The 16,252-nt window shown below is 50.9% G+C and overlaps 1 protein-coding gene across 1 annotated transcript; it reads left to right on the forward strand.

The window, feature by feature from the left end:
- The first annotated feature begins 1,370 nt into the window (after positions 1-1,370).
- Fev (FEV transcription factor, ETS family member) lies at positions 1,371-4,596 on the forward strand. The gene is made up of 3 exons (XM_006972177.2): positions 1,371-1,422; positions 2,091-2,165; positions 4,013-4,596. The coding sequence occupies exons 1-3, from the start codon at positions 1,371-1,373 to the stop codon at positions 4,594-4,596; spliced, it is 711 nt and encodes a 236-aa protein (XP_006972239.1).
- The last annotated feature ends 11,656 nt before the right edge of the window (positions 4,597-16,252 follow it).

Below are 16,252 nucleotides of genomic sequence, written 5' to 3' on the forward strand. Positions count from 1 at the left end.
CATACCCAAGTGTCACAGGGTTGCAGAAAAGGCCTTCCTAACCCAGGGTCCCAACTCCAGTTTCAGGGCTGGGAAGTCTCACAGGTACCCAGACACCCTGGTCTTCTTGGAAGCCACATCGGGCACTAGGAAAGGCACAGGTACAGGCTCTATAATGATCCCTGTCACCCAGCAGTGTAGTCCAGTCATGACCAGCATGGGCGTGTTTGTGAGAGTCGGGAAGGGTAGGAAGAGAGAAATAGTTCTGGTGAGAAGTGAGGAAAAGAACAGGAATCTACAACGGGGGGAGGAGGGAAGCAGCTTATATTCATTCTGTCTCGGGTTAGACAAGCAGGTCCAACCAATTTACAGGGCAACCAACTTACAGGGATCGAACAGATGAAAACGAGGAGAGGAAGAGGGGAGGAAGGAGGAGAAAAACGTAGCAGGCACAGGGCAGCTAGGAGACCTAAGAAGAAGCAGAGGAGAAACGACCAACTCAGAAGTTGCCAGGGGAGATGCCCCGGCGCGTCCTGCCTGAGGCCCGGGGCCAGGAAACCAGTGAAAGCATAGGGGAGACCGAGAAGGAGATCGGGTCTCTAGGGACCAGCTGAGAGTAGGAGAAAGGAGGGAGACGGCAAGGGGGTGGGCAAAGATAAAGGGAGCTCCGGCAGCGCGGCCGGGAGCGCAGCGACAGGCGAGAGGGAGGGAAGCGGAAATTTAAAAGTGAAGATGCAGATAACGCAGCCTGGAGACGGGGACCCGGGTAGGGGGAGGAAAGGGGCGGAGAGTAAGCAGGGAGAGAAGGGAGGGAGAGGGTTGGAAAAAAGGGCTCTGGGGAGGGGGCCTGAGGCTGTGGCCTCGGAGGTCCGAAGTGGGGCTAGCATTCCCGCCCGGTCGATGTTTTCAGAGAGTCGGGGAGCCGGAAAAGAAACCGCGCCCCTGGCCCCCCACCCCCGTCTGAGCGCGGAGCCGGGGCCCATCCCCCGCGTGTCTCCCGGGCTGCGGGGCGCAGGGGGCTGCCGGGTGCGCTTGGCTGAGGCGCTGCGGCGGCGTTGGAGACTTTATTGCGATGGGAAGATAAGAGGGGCGGGGGCGGGGTCTGGGGGGCCGAGGCGGCTGCACTTTAATTAAAACGGAAATTGCGGCCCCTGCCCGCGCGGGGCCGGAGGGCTGCAAGCGGCCCTGTAGCTAGGAGCATCGCTCCAGGACCCCCTCCCTCCTCGCCACTCCCTGGCTGCCCGCTCCCGCCAGGCCTTGCCGGACCCGGTGGCGTCTACTCTTCCCCGTCACCCACGGTCGCCTCGGGCGGGGATCGGCACCCTAAGCGCAAAGCTGACGTGCCCCCCCGTACCGCCCCCCCATCTCCCACCGCCCAGTCCCCGGCAGCGATGAGACAGAGCGGCGCCTCCCAGCCCCTGCTGATCAACATGTACCTGCCAGGTACTCAGGGACCAGCCGCGGGCTGGAGGCACCAAGACCCTGGGCGGGAAGTCTAGGCAAGGGGCAAGTTCGGTGGACCAAAGGAAGGGAATGCTTCCAGAGGGTAGCTTTGTGGGTGTGTGAAAGGGACTAATGGTTGCAATCTGGGGCGTTCAGGGAACCTGCAAGGTAGACAGAGAGCTCTGAGGTTTCAGTGTGGGTCTAGATAGGACTTGCAGATTCGGGATCCTAAGAGGCTGAAAGAAGGGGTCTTTGGCGTGATGGTCTCCGGGCTCCCGCTTTGCCTGAAAGCTGTGATCCGCTGGGCGTCGCCCCTGCGCCCTCAAGGGTCCTCACCTTCGTCCTCCGAGTGTTCACACCGGTTGAGCCCTCCAAGCGCCCTCTTCCTTTTTTCGAGGGGCTCCGCTAGCTCAGACTCGGCTGGCGCAATCCCCTCTGGGTTTTATAAGGCTCCAGCCGGCCCCTTTGGAAAGCGGATTTCCTTTTTCCTGGACGCGTTTCCTGACTTGGGCGCTACGGAGGGGCTCTGCGCCGCACGCGTCGCAGCCTAGCTTGGGGAGGAGGAGCTGGGTGGCCCGGACCCCTAGAACACTGCAGCCCGGGGGCCCTTTCGGTCAAACCCGCAACTTCCGCCTAGGTCTGCTTGACTGTTTTCTTCTGCGCCGCAGATCCCGTCGGAGATGGTCTTTTTAAGGAAGGGAAGAGCCCGAGCTGGGGGCCGCTGAGCCCCGCGGTACAGAAAGGTGAGCCGAATGGTACACTGGGCTGATGGAGACGATGGTAGTAGATGGGCGCAGGGGTACGAACCCAATGAGAAGGATACCCCTGCCACTAGACAGAGGGGCAGAGAGGTGTGCACCCCACGTTATGGAAAATTATTAAGGCCGTGGGCAGGTTGTGCAGAGGCCTTGGGAAGACATTGATTTGGCCTTCCCTGCATTTTCTGGGTCCTCTCGCTAGGTTTCCCGGACAGGTCAGACGAAGGGGACCTTGGCTTCCAGACTTTTTTCTGTCAAGGATGGTTTTTCCAAGCTGTCAAGAGGCTGCTGTGGTGATAAGCATCCTTTTTGTGTCGGTTGTCTGTGGACCAAAGGCGTAGCACTTCCTGGGGTGGGGTGGGGAGGCCTCTCCAGCCACCCCAGGCTACCAGACGCCTAAATCCCTAGCAGGCACTTCCCGCTACCCCTGCCAAACTTTCTGACTCTGCCAGCCACGCCAGCCTTGGTGTTGCGTTTGATACCTAGGTTTACTGCGACAGGCAACTGACCTGTGAGTCAATCACCCTGTTGATGGCTGGCATTTCAACTCTTTCCCACATAGTTCCTGTCCCAGCCAGTGCCTTAATCTCACAAGAAGCCACAGAAGATGAGACTGGCAACTGCTTTTCTTCTCTGAAGGCAGGGGATGTAGCACCCAGCAGGGAAGAGGGGGGTGGGGTGGGGAGGCAATCTCTGTTGCTCTCTCTTGGTGCTGTGTGCACCCTTTAGAACAAAGCTTCCCATACTTCTGCTCTAAAACTAAGCCCTGGCTTCCGAGAAGCAACCAGCTCTTCACTGATCTGGCTTAGAGGAACTGGGCTTGAAACTGTGGAAGAAAAGAAGCTTTTGGGTTCTGAGTGAGCCGCACTGGGAAGGGAAGTGAGACTCACGAGGCTCCACCGGAGGCAAACCCGTTTTCCTTCTAAAAAGGAATGGGGGCAGTTTGCCGAGATTTTTGTCCCTTAAGCCTTCAAAGCCGGAGAGTGTGGGTTCTGGGTCACTCACCACCTCACCACCAGCATATCGGGGAGAACCTCCTTGTCACTACCAGAAACCCTGAGATCTGTAGAAAGACCATCCAGGATTCTCGCACAATCCTTTTGTAACCCTACCTCTTTCCTTGGAGTTACCCACCAGCCCCACCAGCACCCCGCCCACACAAACACACACATCTTCCCCAGCATCACAGAGGTCAGTGACCCGAAGGTGGTGAGGATGGGAAGCCTCCGAGAATCGAGAATCGGTCTCTCTTCTCAGTACACAGGGCCTCTGTTCTTGTCTGTCCTGGTGCTTCTTCAAGCCAGGCCTGTTTTACTGTATGCCTTTGGGTGGTAGGGACTGTCTGGTGCTCGTGCTGATGGGGGCAGGAATCGCCATCTATCTACATGCATGCCCTTTCGGCCTGGATCTCTGGACAGACCCTCACCTGGTTCAACATGCAGCCCCGGGCTGTCTTGCACCGCTGTGCAGACTCTCCTAAATAAGGGAGGCTGGCCCAGGAGGATGAGAGTCTGATGTCTGGACAAGCCTAGAGCTTTGATTCACCATTGCTTCTCCGCGAGGGAGACAATGCTTCTCCACACCCAACCAAGCCCGAAACAATGTGCCCTAGCTCCTCCGAAATGAAAGACGTTTCCACTGTGCTCTGCTGGTCTACAGTGGTTGACCAGCAGCCTCCTGCTGCTCACCGGGGTGCAGTCGGAAGTGCCCTTATCCGCTCCGATGGGGATTGCCAGTGGTTTGGGTTGTTTTCTTGTTTCCCTTCCAACCCCCTAGTTCCAACCTGCCCTGTCCGTGGCTGACCGCTCTCCTCCGCCCCCCCCCCCCTACAGGCAGCGGGCAGATCCAGCTGTGGCAATTTCTACTGGAGCTGCTGGCAGACCGCGCAAACGCCGGCTGCATCGCGTGGGAAGGCGGCCATGGCGAGTTCAAGCTCACCGACCCCGACGAGGTGGCCCGGCGCTGGGGCGAGCGCAAGAGCAAGCCCAACATGAACTACGACAAGCTAAGCCGCGCGCTGCGCTACTACTACGACAAAAACATCATGAGCAAGGTGCACGGCAAGCGCTACGCCTACCGCTTTGACTTCCAGGGCCTGGCGCAGGCTTGCCAGCCGCCGCCCGCGCACGCCCACGCCGCGGCCGCCGCCGCTGCAGCCGCCGCCGCCGCCCAGGACGGAGCACTCTACAAGCTCCCGGCCGGCCTGGCCCCGCTGCCCTTCCCCGGCCTCTCCAAACTCAACCTTATGGCAGCCTCGGCCGGCGTCGCGCCCGCTGGCTTCTCCTACTGGCCCGGCCCCAACGCCACCGCCGCCGCAGCCACCGCAGCCCTCTACCCCACCCCGGGCTTGCAGCCCCCGCCCGGGCCCTTCGGCGCAGTGGCCGCCGCCTCGCACTTGGGGGGTCATTATCACTAGACGGGGCGGCCCGGGGCGGCGGGGCCTCTCCCAGACGTCCAGTGGCCAATCCCACCCTCATCCTGGGACGACGTTCCATTATCACAGATTTCATTGCAGCAGCGGTCGCGCCCATCCCAGGGAAGAAAAGATTGGAGGCTTCGGAGGTCTTCCTAGAACACTAGGCTTCCAGCCCCTCCCATTATTTCCACCCCAAGAGAGGCGAATGTGCCCCCACTTTGATTTTTCTCTTTCAAGTCCCCAGATTCTGGAACTCTCGTGGTGTCTTTTTCTCTTCTCACCTGCATCCCTGGCTCCTTCTTTATGGACCTTCTTTATTTCTAGTTTCTTTCCTCATTTTTTTTTTCTCTCTCCCACGACCTGCTCCAAACCCTAGTACCTCGAGGCTTCTCACACTCCTCCTTCCCGGGACCCGAGAAGGCTTGATAAACATCTCTGTCGTCCCCCACCCCTCACCCCAACACTCTGACTTCCCTCTCTCCCATCCCCACACTCTGGCTCAAGGACCCAGCGTGTACCTAACCCTTTCAGCCCCATTAAAGCTCCCAAGCTCCCTACTGCCTCCTCTCTGTTCCTTGCTGCACCAGGGCCCTTTTTGGGGAGGCCGAGGAGGTAAAGGCTCAGCGTAGGCAGAGCAAAAAGCCTCCGGAGAGTGAGAGCAAGCAGGTCTGGGTGTCGGTGGTGGCCGGTGGCCGCAAGTGAGGAGGGGCCGGTGGGTGGGATTCTGAAAGGGTGCGTCTCTCACCCTCACCGCATCCCATGCCAACTTCCAACCCAACGGCCACCCCATTCCACATTTCTCCACCCCTATCATTCTGCCATCCCCTGCCCTCATCTCAACAAGCAACCCATGTCCTTTCCTTCATTCTATCCCAACCTCCCATCAGCCACTCCATTTTACCCCAATTTAATACCTTTCCCCGCCTGCTTCATCCAGTTCTCTTAATACCTTCTCTCACTTTCCTTCACAAACCCCCTGCTCCTGCTCCCAGCAGCTTTGGCTCCCATCCTGCCCCTTAGATGCCTCTGCTCTTTGAAAGGATTTCTCACAGGGTCTTGACGGCTAGTCGACTCTTTTCCCGCTAGTGGTGCGCGCCCTCTGCTGGTCAGAGAGGGTAGGCCAGGCTACAGCTAAGTCTAGGGACTATTTGGTGGACCATCAGGTGTTTCACCTACCAGTGAGTGACAAAAGGACCAGGTTGCCTCCACATTCCCTTTAGCCTTCAGAGTGAGGGGCAAAAGGAGGAGCAGAGACTTTTCACCCTGGATCCCGCCTTGGGAAGTCTGAGAAGCGGGTAGGGTGAATCTATCTGACATTGCCCCCGCTCACCATCCAGAGGCATTTGTAACCTTTATCTCTGTTCTTTCCTTTTCCAAACCTATTGTCTGGGAAGCGACCTTAGATGTGTTCCCTCAGAATAAAACAGCCCTAATCAGGCTTCTAAGCTGAGACCCCTGTCCTCCCTTTCCCAGGGCCTAGGTATTACTTTTCACAAGGATAGCTGTATCTCTTTCCGGAACAAAGGGTTTTCTTCATTTGAAACGTCCCCCTCCCCAGATGGACCATCCAGGCCCACTTCAGAAGGGAGTCATCATCCACTTACTTACTCCCCTTCTTTCTAAATAACACATACTTGCTACAGGGAATCCAGTCAGGTATGGAGGCACATGCCTGTAATCCCAGCACTGAGGACCAAGAAGCAGAAGGAACCAGAGTTTGAGGTCAACCTGGGCTAAAAGCAAGACCTTGTCTTAAGAAACAAAACTAAGAAAAACCCTGAAAAAAACCACACCCAAAAGGCCCCCGTTAAATAATGGTTGGATAAAAAGTGCAATGAGGCATGGATCTGGGGGAAAAAAATCACCTGTATCATCATGCAGAGACCACTTGATCCCTCGGTCTAAGGGCCTTCCTTTCCTCTGTGCCTTTTATTTGTATTTTGTCATTGTTTGTTTGTTTTGTTTTGTTTTTTGACAGAGTTTCTCTGTTTAACCTGGGCTGTCCTAGAACTAGCTCTGTAGACCAGGCTGGATCACAGAGATCAACCTGTCTCTGCCTTCCGAGTGCTGGGATTAAGGATGTGTGCCACCACTGCCTGGTTCTCTTAGCCACTTTTTAAAAATAATTTATTTATTTTTATTTTATGTGCATTGGTGTTTTCCCTGCATGTATGTCTGTGTGAGGGTGTCAGGTCCCCTGGAATTGGAGTTACAGACAGTTGTGAGCTGCTATGTGGGTGCTGGGAATTGAACCTTCTGGAAGAGCAGTCAGTGCTCTTAACCACTGAGCCACCTCTCCAGCCCCCTCTTAGACATTTTTTAAAAGATCTTTTCATTTTAGTTTGTGTGTATAAGTGCTTTGCCTTCATGTGGGCATGTGCGCCACACTAGTGCCTGGTGCCTGCCAAGGTCAGAAGAGGGTGCTGGATTCCCCTGGAGCTAGAGCTCCAGATGATTCGGAATACCCATGTGGATGCTAGGAACTGAACGGTGGTCCTCTTCAAGCAACAAATGCTCTTAACTGCTGAGCCATCTCTCCAACTCCTATCTACGACATTTAAAATCTCAGGATACTCTGCTTTTACCGCCCAACACTCCAGCATGGGCACGCTCCATGTCATGTCCTCTAGAACTCCTGAGATAGAATGGACTCGGATAGTCCAGAGAGTACCTGAGCCAGGCGAAGTCTGGCCTGCTAGGGGCTCAAGACTTACAGGGAGCATTGAGGGACCCCAGCATGCTTACAGCTCTGTTTGCAGGGATGAAGCCCACCAGAAGAGACCAAGGCAGGGTCTAAATATCTGAGCTGCCTGTCCTTAGATCTTTATCTGAAACAAGAGACAGAATACCAGCCATGGCAAGATTGGGGCTAACAGGGGCTATGTACAAAATAGTGTTGTCTTAGGAAACACAGCGAAATGCAGAAAAACTGGGATTTGGGGATGGATGGGGATATGGCATTTAAGGTGAAGATCTCATCTTCTGGAGCAGTGCCCCCACCTCACCCCGGGAATGAAATGTTCAGTGTAAGCACTTTGGGGAGAAGGACAAAGGGGAGCCACACAGTGTCGTGGACAAGGAAGTGAGGAGGAAATCTCTGGAGAGAGGGTAGCCACACCACTGTAGTCTGGGAAATCGCCTGGGGCAAAGGGTGTGAGAACCGTCCTCACTTATCCAGAGGACAGTCCTGAGGGAGCGGACCTGCGCTCAGGATGGAGGGCGGTGCTGGGTGTGTGCTTGGGAGCCACAGTAAAACTGATGGTGCTTTGAGCTAAGGAAGAACCCCAGGCCTGGCACATGCCAGATCCTTTTGGGAACAGTTGGACGTGGAGATGGATGGACTGGGTGACTTCTCTAACCTTGAGCTCCTTGAGATTCTGTAGGCAGATCCTGTAGGCAGATGAAGAAGGGATTTCAGTCACTATGGAAGAGCTGGGAGACGTTCAGTTAATGGGTCTCACAAAATTCCATTCCATTCTTTCTTTCTTTTCTTTTTTTTTCTTTTTTGATTATTGTTGTTGTTGTTGTTAAGGCAGAGTTTCTCTGCATTGCCATGGCCATCCTGGAACTCACTCTGTAGACAAGGCTAGCCTTTAACTCACAGAGATCCTCCTGCCTCTGCCTCCTGAGTACTGGGATCAAAGGCGTGTGTCACCACTGCCCAGCCTGAAATCCCATTCTTTTTTTTTTTTAAAGATTTATTTATTTATTTATTATGTATATAATGTATGTATGCCTGCATGCCAGAAGAGGGCACCAGATCTCTCTATACATGGTTGTGAACCACTATGTGGTGGCTGGGAATTGAACTTAGGACTCAGGAAGAGCAAGCAGCCAGTGCTCTTAACCTCTGAGCCATCTCTCCAGTCCCCTGAAATCCCATTCTTATGTCCACCCAACTCTGTTCTTTTCTGTTCCTGTAGCTAGTCTGGGAGGCTGACCCAGGATTAGGATCAAAAACCCGTGTTCCAGTCACGGCTTGTCAATGAACCCGCTGTGTGCACGTCAGATAATCATGTTTCCTTTCTGGATTTCCACTCTCACCTTATAAAAACTGTGAGACTAAACCATGGCTTTGCAGACTGTTCTGTGGAACCTCGGGGGTCACATGGATTCTTTCTAGAAAGCAGTTGTTCAAGGTGATCATAAGGTCAAAGCCAGCCTCAGCATCCTACAGGTGTACATCACTTCCCCTAGTGCATCTCAGTCTCAGTAGCTCCCTTGCTGCCGTGATGTATGAGTCTTGAGGCCACTATTCTACTCAAGCCCCAAGGAAGACCTGATGCTGGAAGTTGAACCCAGGGCTCCCGAAATGCTAGGCAAGTCCTCTACCACATTCTCAGTCCCAAGAAGATATACCCTAACCACATCCAGTTTCCTGATAGTCCAGGAGAACAATAATAAACGAAGCCCCACCTTGTTAAACAACCTGGCCAAAGCCCAGGAGCTTGACTGGGACCTGTGCTATCTGGGTCCCCTGCCAGACCATTTCTCATTCCTCTTCCTTAATCCTGGACACCCTCGATGGCCTCGCTTTAGATTCACGCCCGTTCAGTGACTCGTGTCTTCTCTGATGCCCTGTGTGCTTTTGAAGATGGAGTCAGAAGCCCTGATAACACGCCGCATGAAGATCTGTATCCTTGCTGTCTGAGACTTGAGTGACTGTGGAGAACCTGTGTCACCAGAGCGCTGAGGCTGACACAGCACTTTCCAGTGAGATGTCTCATGTGACATAAATATTTCCATACTGGGATGCACTCTCTCAGAGCCTTCTGCTCTTCTGGTTTCATTTTTTTCCCCTCTCCAATATGTCTTTAAGATTCATCAGACCCTCTTTAGCTTGTTTGTTTGAGCTGTTTAGAATTCAATCAGTTGGGCCTGCTGATAATAAAAATATGCCTTGTCTTTCATTTAACCTGGCGTGGCACCAGGTTCTGCTTTGTGCTAAAGTTTTGGGTTTTTTGTTTGTTTGTTTTGTTTTTTTGAGACAGAATTTCTCAGCGTAGTTTTGGTGCCTGTCCTGGAGCTCACTTGGTAGCCCAGGCTGGCCTCGGAACTCACAGAGATCTGCCTGGCTCTGCCTCCCGAGTGCTGGGATTAAAGGCGTGCGCCACCACCGCCGCCTGGCGTGCTAAGGTTTTACAAGCAGTCTGCCCTCTGATCTGACCACACCTTGCCAAGTTACCTCAAGTTTTCAGGGGAGGGAACTGAGGCTTGGGGGAGTAAGATGAATGGCCCCACCTGTGGCCCCGGAGTCAGTTCCTCACCGTTCTCCAAGTCCCTCTCATGCTGGTCCTGTCTGGATTATTTCTTCAAGCGAGTATGACTTGCAGTTGCCCATTGCAGTCCAATAGTGCCCACTGTACACTAACTGTCCCATCACAGCGCGAGGTACCTGGGTAGAAAGGATACGCCAACAGCTTGTCTCCTCAGCATCCCTGCTTAGGCTCCTGACTGACAGGGAAGAGCGGCCAGCTGTTTGGTGGCTCCTTGCTGTCTGCTACCCTTCACTTTGCATCCACAGTCCTACAAGCTTGGAGTAGATCACCATGCTGGGAGGCGGTGACTCTGATGCTGATGGCATGTTTTATCTGGGTCAACATGATTTCTCCATGACTCTCCTCCATCCCAGGGTGGTGCATCTCATATTTAGAAGAAAGCGGCTCAATGCCTTATTGGTTGTGATTTTTTTTTTCCTTTTGATGAGCATCTCTCTGGCTGGAGTCAGTTTTCCACTTCCTCTTTTCCTGTCTTGCTATTCTTGCAATTAAAGAATGGTATAATATTGCAGCCGAGAGCAAGGGCTATGGGTTAGACTTCCTTAGTTTGAGTGCTGGCTCCCTCACGTACAAGCTGTGGCTTCAAGCAACACATGTCTGTGTGCCTCAGTGACCTCATCTGTAAAATGGGTATGATGTTAACAGTACTTACAGGTTACTATAAAGATTAAATGACCATATAAGTACTTCAGTATGTCTATTAATGCTCTCCATTATTTAAACAAACAAATAAAAATAATACAAGGGACAGTGAAATGGCTCAGCAGGTAAAGGCATTTGTTGCCAAGCCTGATCTGGATTCAATCCCTGAGACCCCCATGGTGGAAGTGGGGAACTGACTTTTTCAAGCTGTATTATGACCATCACACATGCATGATGGCAAGCATATGTCACTCCCATATGTACATGTACACTAAATAAGTAAATGAGAATATAATTATAGCTAGTGCTTGCCTCCTCCCCTACTAGTCTCAATCAGATTCCCTGGGAGGGAACGTGAGTGGCCACACTTACTTCTCCATGGCAGTCTAGACCTGGTCCTAGGTCCAAATGGTGAACTTTCTTGACTGGTAATGGAACACTGAGGTTGGCTTCCTATCCTTAGAGCAGCTTCCATTATTTATTTATTTATTTATTTATTTATTTATTTATTTATTTATTTATTTATTTATTTATTTATTGTGACCTGAGCAGAGAATATCCAACATTTAGAACTACAAGATTTCAGCAAGGTTAAAGTTATGTGACTTGGGAAAGCTGTCTCTCCACTTTGAGATGTTGACCTCCCCGAAGGGTGCATAACTACTATTTGCTTCCCATCGTTATTGTGTGGACTATTACATGAAAGTCGGACGCGAGTAGCTTTCTTATTAACAGTGATCCACATTACCATAACTAACATCCAAACTCATGTTCAGTTTTGTTTTGTTTTTAAACCTTCTGTTTTCCCCATTTTACGGATGAAAATGATGAGGTACCTAAGGGACAAGTAACTTGTCTCAAGGAAGGGCAGTGCAGTGTCCGAGGTCAGCCTGACACCAGGCAGGGCTCTCTTACCTACAGAGAAGTGCTTCATATACTTAAGACCTCCTCGAAGTAAGAATAAGGCTGATACTGAAAACGTATGTTCCGGGTACCATTTAAAGATGTTTACATTGTTTTTGCTGTCGGAACACTCTGGGGTTGATTCTAGCACAAGCTTTAGTCTATAGACAAAGAAAACCCAGGCACAAAATGATCTCACTTAGAATCTCAGACCCTTCCAGTGGTAGGGATGACATTCAATTAGCATAGCCCAGTGTTCACTCTATTCTTTTTCTTTTTTTTTTAATGTATACAGTATTCTGCTTACACACCAGAAGAGGGCACCAGATCTCATTACAGATGGTTGTGAGCCACCATGTGGTTGCTGGGAATTGAACTCAGGACCTCTGGAAGAACAGCCAGTGCTCTTAACCACTGAACCATCTCTCCAGCCCTTGTTTACTCTATTCTTGGCCCCTTGATTAGCATCACATTCACGGTGGAGTGAAGATTCTGAGCTTCTGAGAAGTCCAGGAAGTAACAAGGCCAAAATGCCCACCCCCACCCCACCCAACCCACCCCCAGGCCCGGAACAGGTTCCGAATGCCAGCATTCACCACAAGTTCAGGGCAAATGGTAAAGCGAGAGAAGTGTTTTTGAAATCTTGTGACCACTGCATTTCTCTCGGATGGTATGGTCTAGCAGAAGTAGTCAAGCCTCACCTGTCCTTTGGGGGGTTAAGGCTACTGTGCTTCTGAGCCTCAGTGACCTCATTATAAAAATAGAGGTGCTGCTAAGACACACCTGTAAACTGAGGACAGCCTGTGCCTAGACAGTTCAGCTCAGAGCACTGCTCCAAGCATTCATTGATCAGTGCAGAAGCAAAGACCAGCCTGAAAGTTATGCCATCCGCTACTGTCCAATCCTCTAATTCTGCATCCCACTTTTCCAGTGAATCAGAGAAACGCTCTCTCTCTCTCTCTTCCCCCATGTCTTTTCCACTATATATTTTGGGTGCTCTGCACGTATGTCTGCACACTACTTGTGTGCTGGGTGCCTGCAGAGTTACAAACTGTTGTTAACCGGCACATGGGTGCTGGGAGTTGAACTCCGGTCCTCTGGAAGAACAGCCAGTGCTCTTAAAGGTTGAGCTACCTCTCCAGCAGCCCTCTGCTTTCTTGAGGCTGGAGGAGGAGGAGGAGTAGGAGGAGGAGGAGGAGGAGGAGGAGGAGGAGGAAGTAGCTAAAAGAGGCTGGAAGGCCAGGACCAGAGCACTAGGTTCGTCTTTCTGGATCAGGATGCCAAGTTGCTTAGCAACGCAGCAGTAAATGTCGTGGAGGCTCTAGGCAGTGCTATCCTTTTTTTCACACTGCAGCTTGGAGTGATGTGGGAAGGGGAGATAGGGTCTCAGGCTTGAATGGTAAGGTCTGAGATACATCCTCATCCCCCGTGGTTATTTCTCCAGTCCCCCCACTATTTCCCTGTGGTGTTCTGCATGCACCATCTCTACAATGACCATATCTGTAACTATATACTTAAGGACCAATGTCAGGATACCTTATGTGATTTACAACATATATAAAGCATGTCCATCCACATGATTTCATCTGACATTTGCAACAGTACATTTTAATTTTATTGTGTTGTATTTTAATTAGCTTGTGTATGTGTCCATGTGCCTGTATGTGAGTTTGTGGCGGGGGGGGGGGGGCAGCCACATATGTGTCCTACTACATGTGGTGGCCAGAGGACAACCTCTGGTATCAGCTGTCACCTCCTACTATATTTGACATGGACCATTCTCTCTCTTTTTAAAGATGCATTTTTTTTTATTCCATGTGTGTGTTTTGCTTGCGTCTATGTATAAGCATGTATGCATAGTGCCCATGGAGATCTGAAGAGGGCATCAGAATCCTTGGAACCGAATTTACAGATAATTATGAAGCACTGTGTGGAAGCTGGGAACTGAACCCAGTTCCTCTGCAAGAGCAGCAAGTATTCTTAACCACCAAGCCATCTCTGCAGCCTCTGACAGAGGTTCTAATGCGTCCCTATGTTCCTCCGGTTAGCTGGCCCTCAAGCTTCTAGAGGTTATCATGTTTCCACTTCCCATCTCGCTGTAGGAACACTAGAATTATAAACACACACACACACACACACACACACACACACACACACACACACACACACACGCTACTGTGTTCAGCTCTTTCTGGGCTCCGTGGGTCAGACCTTAAGTTCAAACACCCAGACAGCAAGTGCTTTACTCACCACGCCATGGCCACAGCCTTTTTCATAGAGTTGGCCCATGGGTTTACACCTGCAGATTCTACTAATCAGGGATCAAAAGGATTTGAGGGGGTGGGGAGGTGACTCAGTGCTCGGCGCACAAGCAGAAGGACCTGCGTTTGATTCCCAGCACCCATGCAGAAACAAAACAAAGCAAGCTTGACACACGCCTATCACCCTGGTGTGGCTGTGGGGACAAGTGGATCCTGGATGGAGCTTTGCTGGCCAGACAGTGTAGCCAAAAATGCCAAGTTCCAGGTTCAGTGGGAGAACTTGTCTTAAAATAAAAAGAAAAGAAAGGAAAGGAAAAGAAAAGGAAAGAAAGGAAAGGAAAGGAAAGGAAAGGAAAAGAAAGGAAAGGAAAGGAAAGGAAAAGAAAAGAAAAGAAAAGAAAAGAAAAGAAAAGAAAAGAAAAGAAAAGAAAAGAAAAGAAAAGAAAAGAAAAGAAAAGAAAAGAAAGTATCAGGGAGAGTGAGACGGGAAGACAGGAAGACATCCCATTGTCAACCTCTGACCTCCACATGCACCTGCACGGGCAAGCATACATACCTGCACACACATGTACACATGTATACATCACACACACACAAAAAATGAGGAAAATAACATCTGTGCTGGGCATGCAGTTTTTTTTTCATTATCAGCATTCCCTCCAAAATTAAGCACAGCAGCTGCACACATAGTATTTATTTTGTATTAAGCATTATAAGCAATCTAATTTAAAGCATAAAAGAGAATGTGCATAGGTTCTATGCAAACACCACACTATTTTACACAAGAGACTCAAGTGTCTGTATATTCTGTTATTGAAGGGACCATCCACGGATGCCTCTCCACAACACTGAACAGTGCTTCTTTTCCCTATATGACAGCTTAGGTGTGGGGGAGCCCCAGGGTCCCAAAGGGAGCAAATAGTAGAGGTTTTCTGCAAATCTCAGAGTGTTTCTACCACTCCTTATAGCACAGACATTCATTTAAGCAATAGTACACAGGTGTGAATGCAACGTTTAGGGTCTCTAATTCACCTCCCTTCACTCCTGGTCACAAAGTAGGTGAGTAGGCCAGGCCATGGCGTACTCCTTTAGTCCCAGAACTTAGGAAGCAGAAGCAGGAGGGCTTCTATGAATTTGAGACCAGCCTGTTCTACAGAAAAAGTTCCAGGCTAGCCAGGGCTATGTAATGAGACCCTGTCTTTAAAAAGTAGTTGGAGGTGGGGCTCAGATGTCCATCCTTTTGTTCTCAAGCAACCTAGGGGATCCCTGGAGTGAGGAGACCCAGAAGAGGACAAGCCTGTTTTCCAAAGGCCTAGACTCAAGAATGTTGCTGTGCTGATGGGATTCTTCCCCCCACACACACACACTATAGATGTAACCAACCGTCTTATTAAATAAGAAACACAGAACCAATGCAAAGAAGAAAGCCAAGAGATTAGAGCTAAGAGCCTTACCCGCCTGATGCAGCTTGCCTCTTAAGTCAAGACACCACTCCGAAAGAGCTACTTCCTATCTGTCTTTTTTTTTTTGTTGTTGTTGTTGTTGTTTTGTTTTTTTCGAGACAGGGTTTCTCTGTATTGCTTTGCGCCTTTCCTGGAACTCACTTGGTAGCCCAGGCTGGCCTCGAACTCACACTCACAGAGATCTGCCTGGCTCTGCCTCCCGAGTGCTGGGATTAAAGGTGTGCGCCACCACCGCCCGGCCATCCCATCTGTCTTTATATAGACTTTCTGTTCTGCCTTCTCATTGATTGTAAAACCAACCACATGACTGCCTCGTCACTGCCTGTCTGTACAGCCCTCCAGGTCTTCCATGGTATTGAGATTAAAGGCATGTGTCTCCAATGCTGACTGTATCCTTGACCACACAGAGATCTACCTAGCTCTGCCTCCCAAGTGCTGAGATTAAAGGCGTGCGCCACGAAAGCCCAGCTCTGCTATGGCTTGCTCTCAGCTCTGACCTCCAGGCAGGCAACTTTATTTATTAACATACAAATAAAGTCACATTTCAGCACAAATAAAATATCACCATACCCCACTCCCTGCCCCCGCCCCAGCAGCAGAAGCGAGTCCCCTGGTTGGCATTCCAGAGAGAGGCACACAGGTTCCACTGGGCTTCAACCTTGGCAGCAAGAAGTAAACACATGTTACCCAGGTCACAGGAAAGCTTATGGGAGGCCCAGTCTCCAGGGTCCTCACTGCCTCAAGGGCCAGCAGAGTTGATGAAAGCATCCATTCTGAACTCTGTCTTTGTCCCTTAGGCCCCTGTCAATATTTATTAATAGCTCGACTACTATAGCCATAGCTCTCACTTCAGCAACAACCATGTTCCTGTCACCGGCATTTGATTGACACAAGAATTATGAGTGTCTGGTTTCTGCCTGGTGAATTTAAACTACATACAAACAAACCTGAAATCCAAAGGTGCCGAGTACTGTCTGGGAGCAGCAGCTAGAGACAGAGGAGACTCAGCCTCTGCTTCTCGTCTTGCTCTGGACATCACATCACGCTGCCTTTAAATGTCATGGGAGATAGAGGAATTGCAGGACATCCATCCAGTGATGTCAGCAGT

This window comes from Peromyscus maniculatus, chromosome 13, assembly GCF_049852395.1.
Source record: "Peromyscus maniculatus bairdii isolate BWxNUB_F1_BW_parent chromosome 13, HU_Pman_BW_mat_3.1, whole genome shotgun sequence".
NCBI classification, from domain to species: domain Eukaryota; kingdom Metazoa; phylum Chordata; class Mammalia; order Rodentia; family Cricetidae; genus Peromyscus; species Peromyscus maniculatus.

Bases quoted from the DNA above. Each gene is read 5' to 3' on its own strand.
- Fev (XM_006972177.2), top strand. From the start codon at position 1,371: ATGAGACAGAGCGGCGCCTCCCAGCCCCTGCTGATCAACATGTACCTG. The intron at 1,423-2,090 runs GTACTCAGGGAC...TCTGCGCCGCAG, and splicing joins GATCAACATGTACCTGCCAG to ATCCCGTCGGAGATGGTCTT. The intron at 2,166-4,012 runs GTGAGCCGAATG...CCCCCCCTACAG, and splicing joins GAGCCCCGCGGTACAGAAAG to GCAGCGGGCAGATCCAGCTG.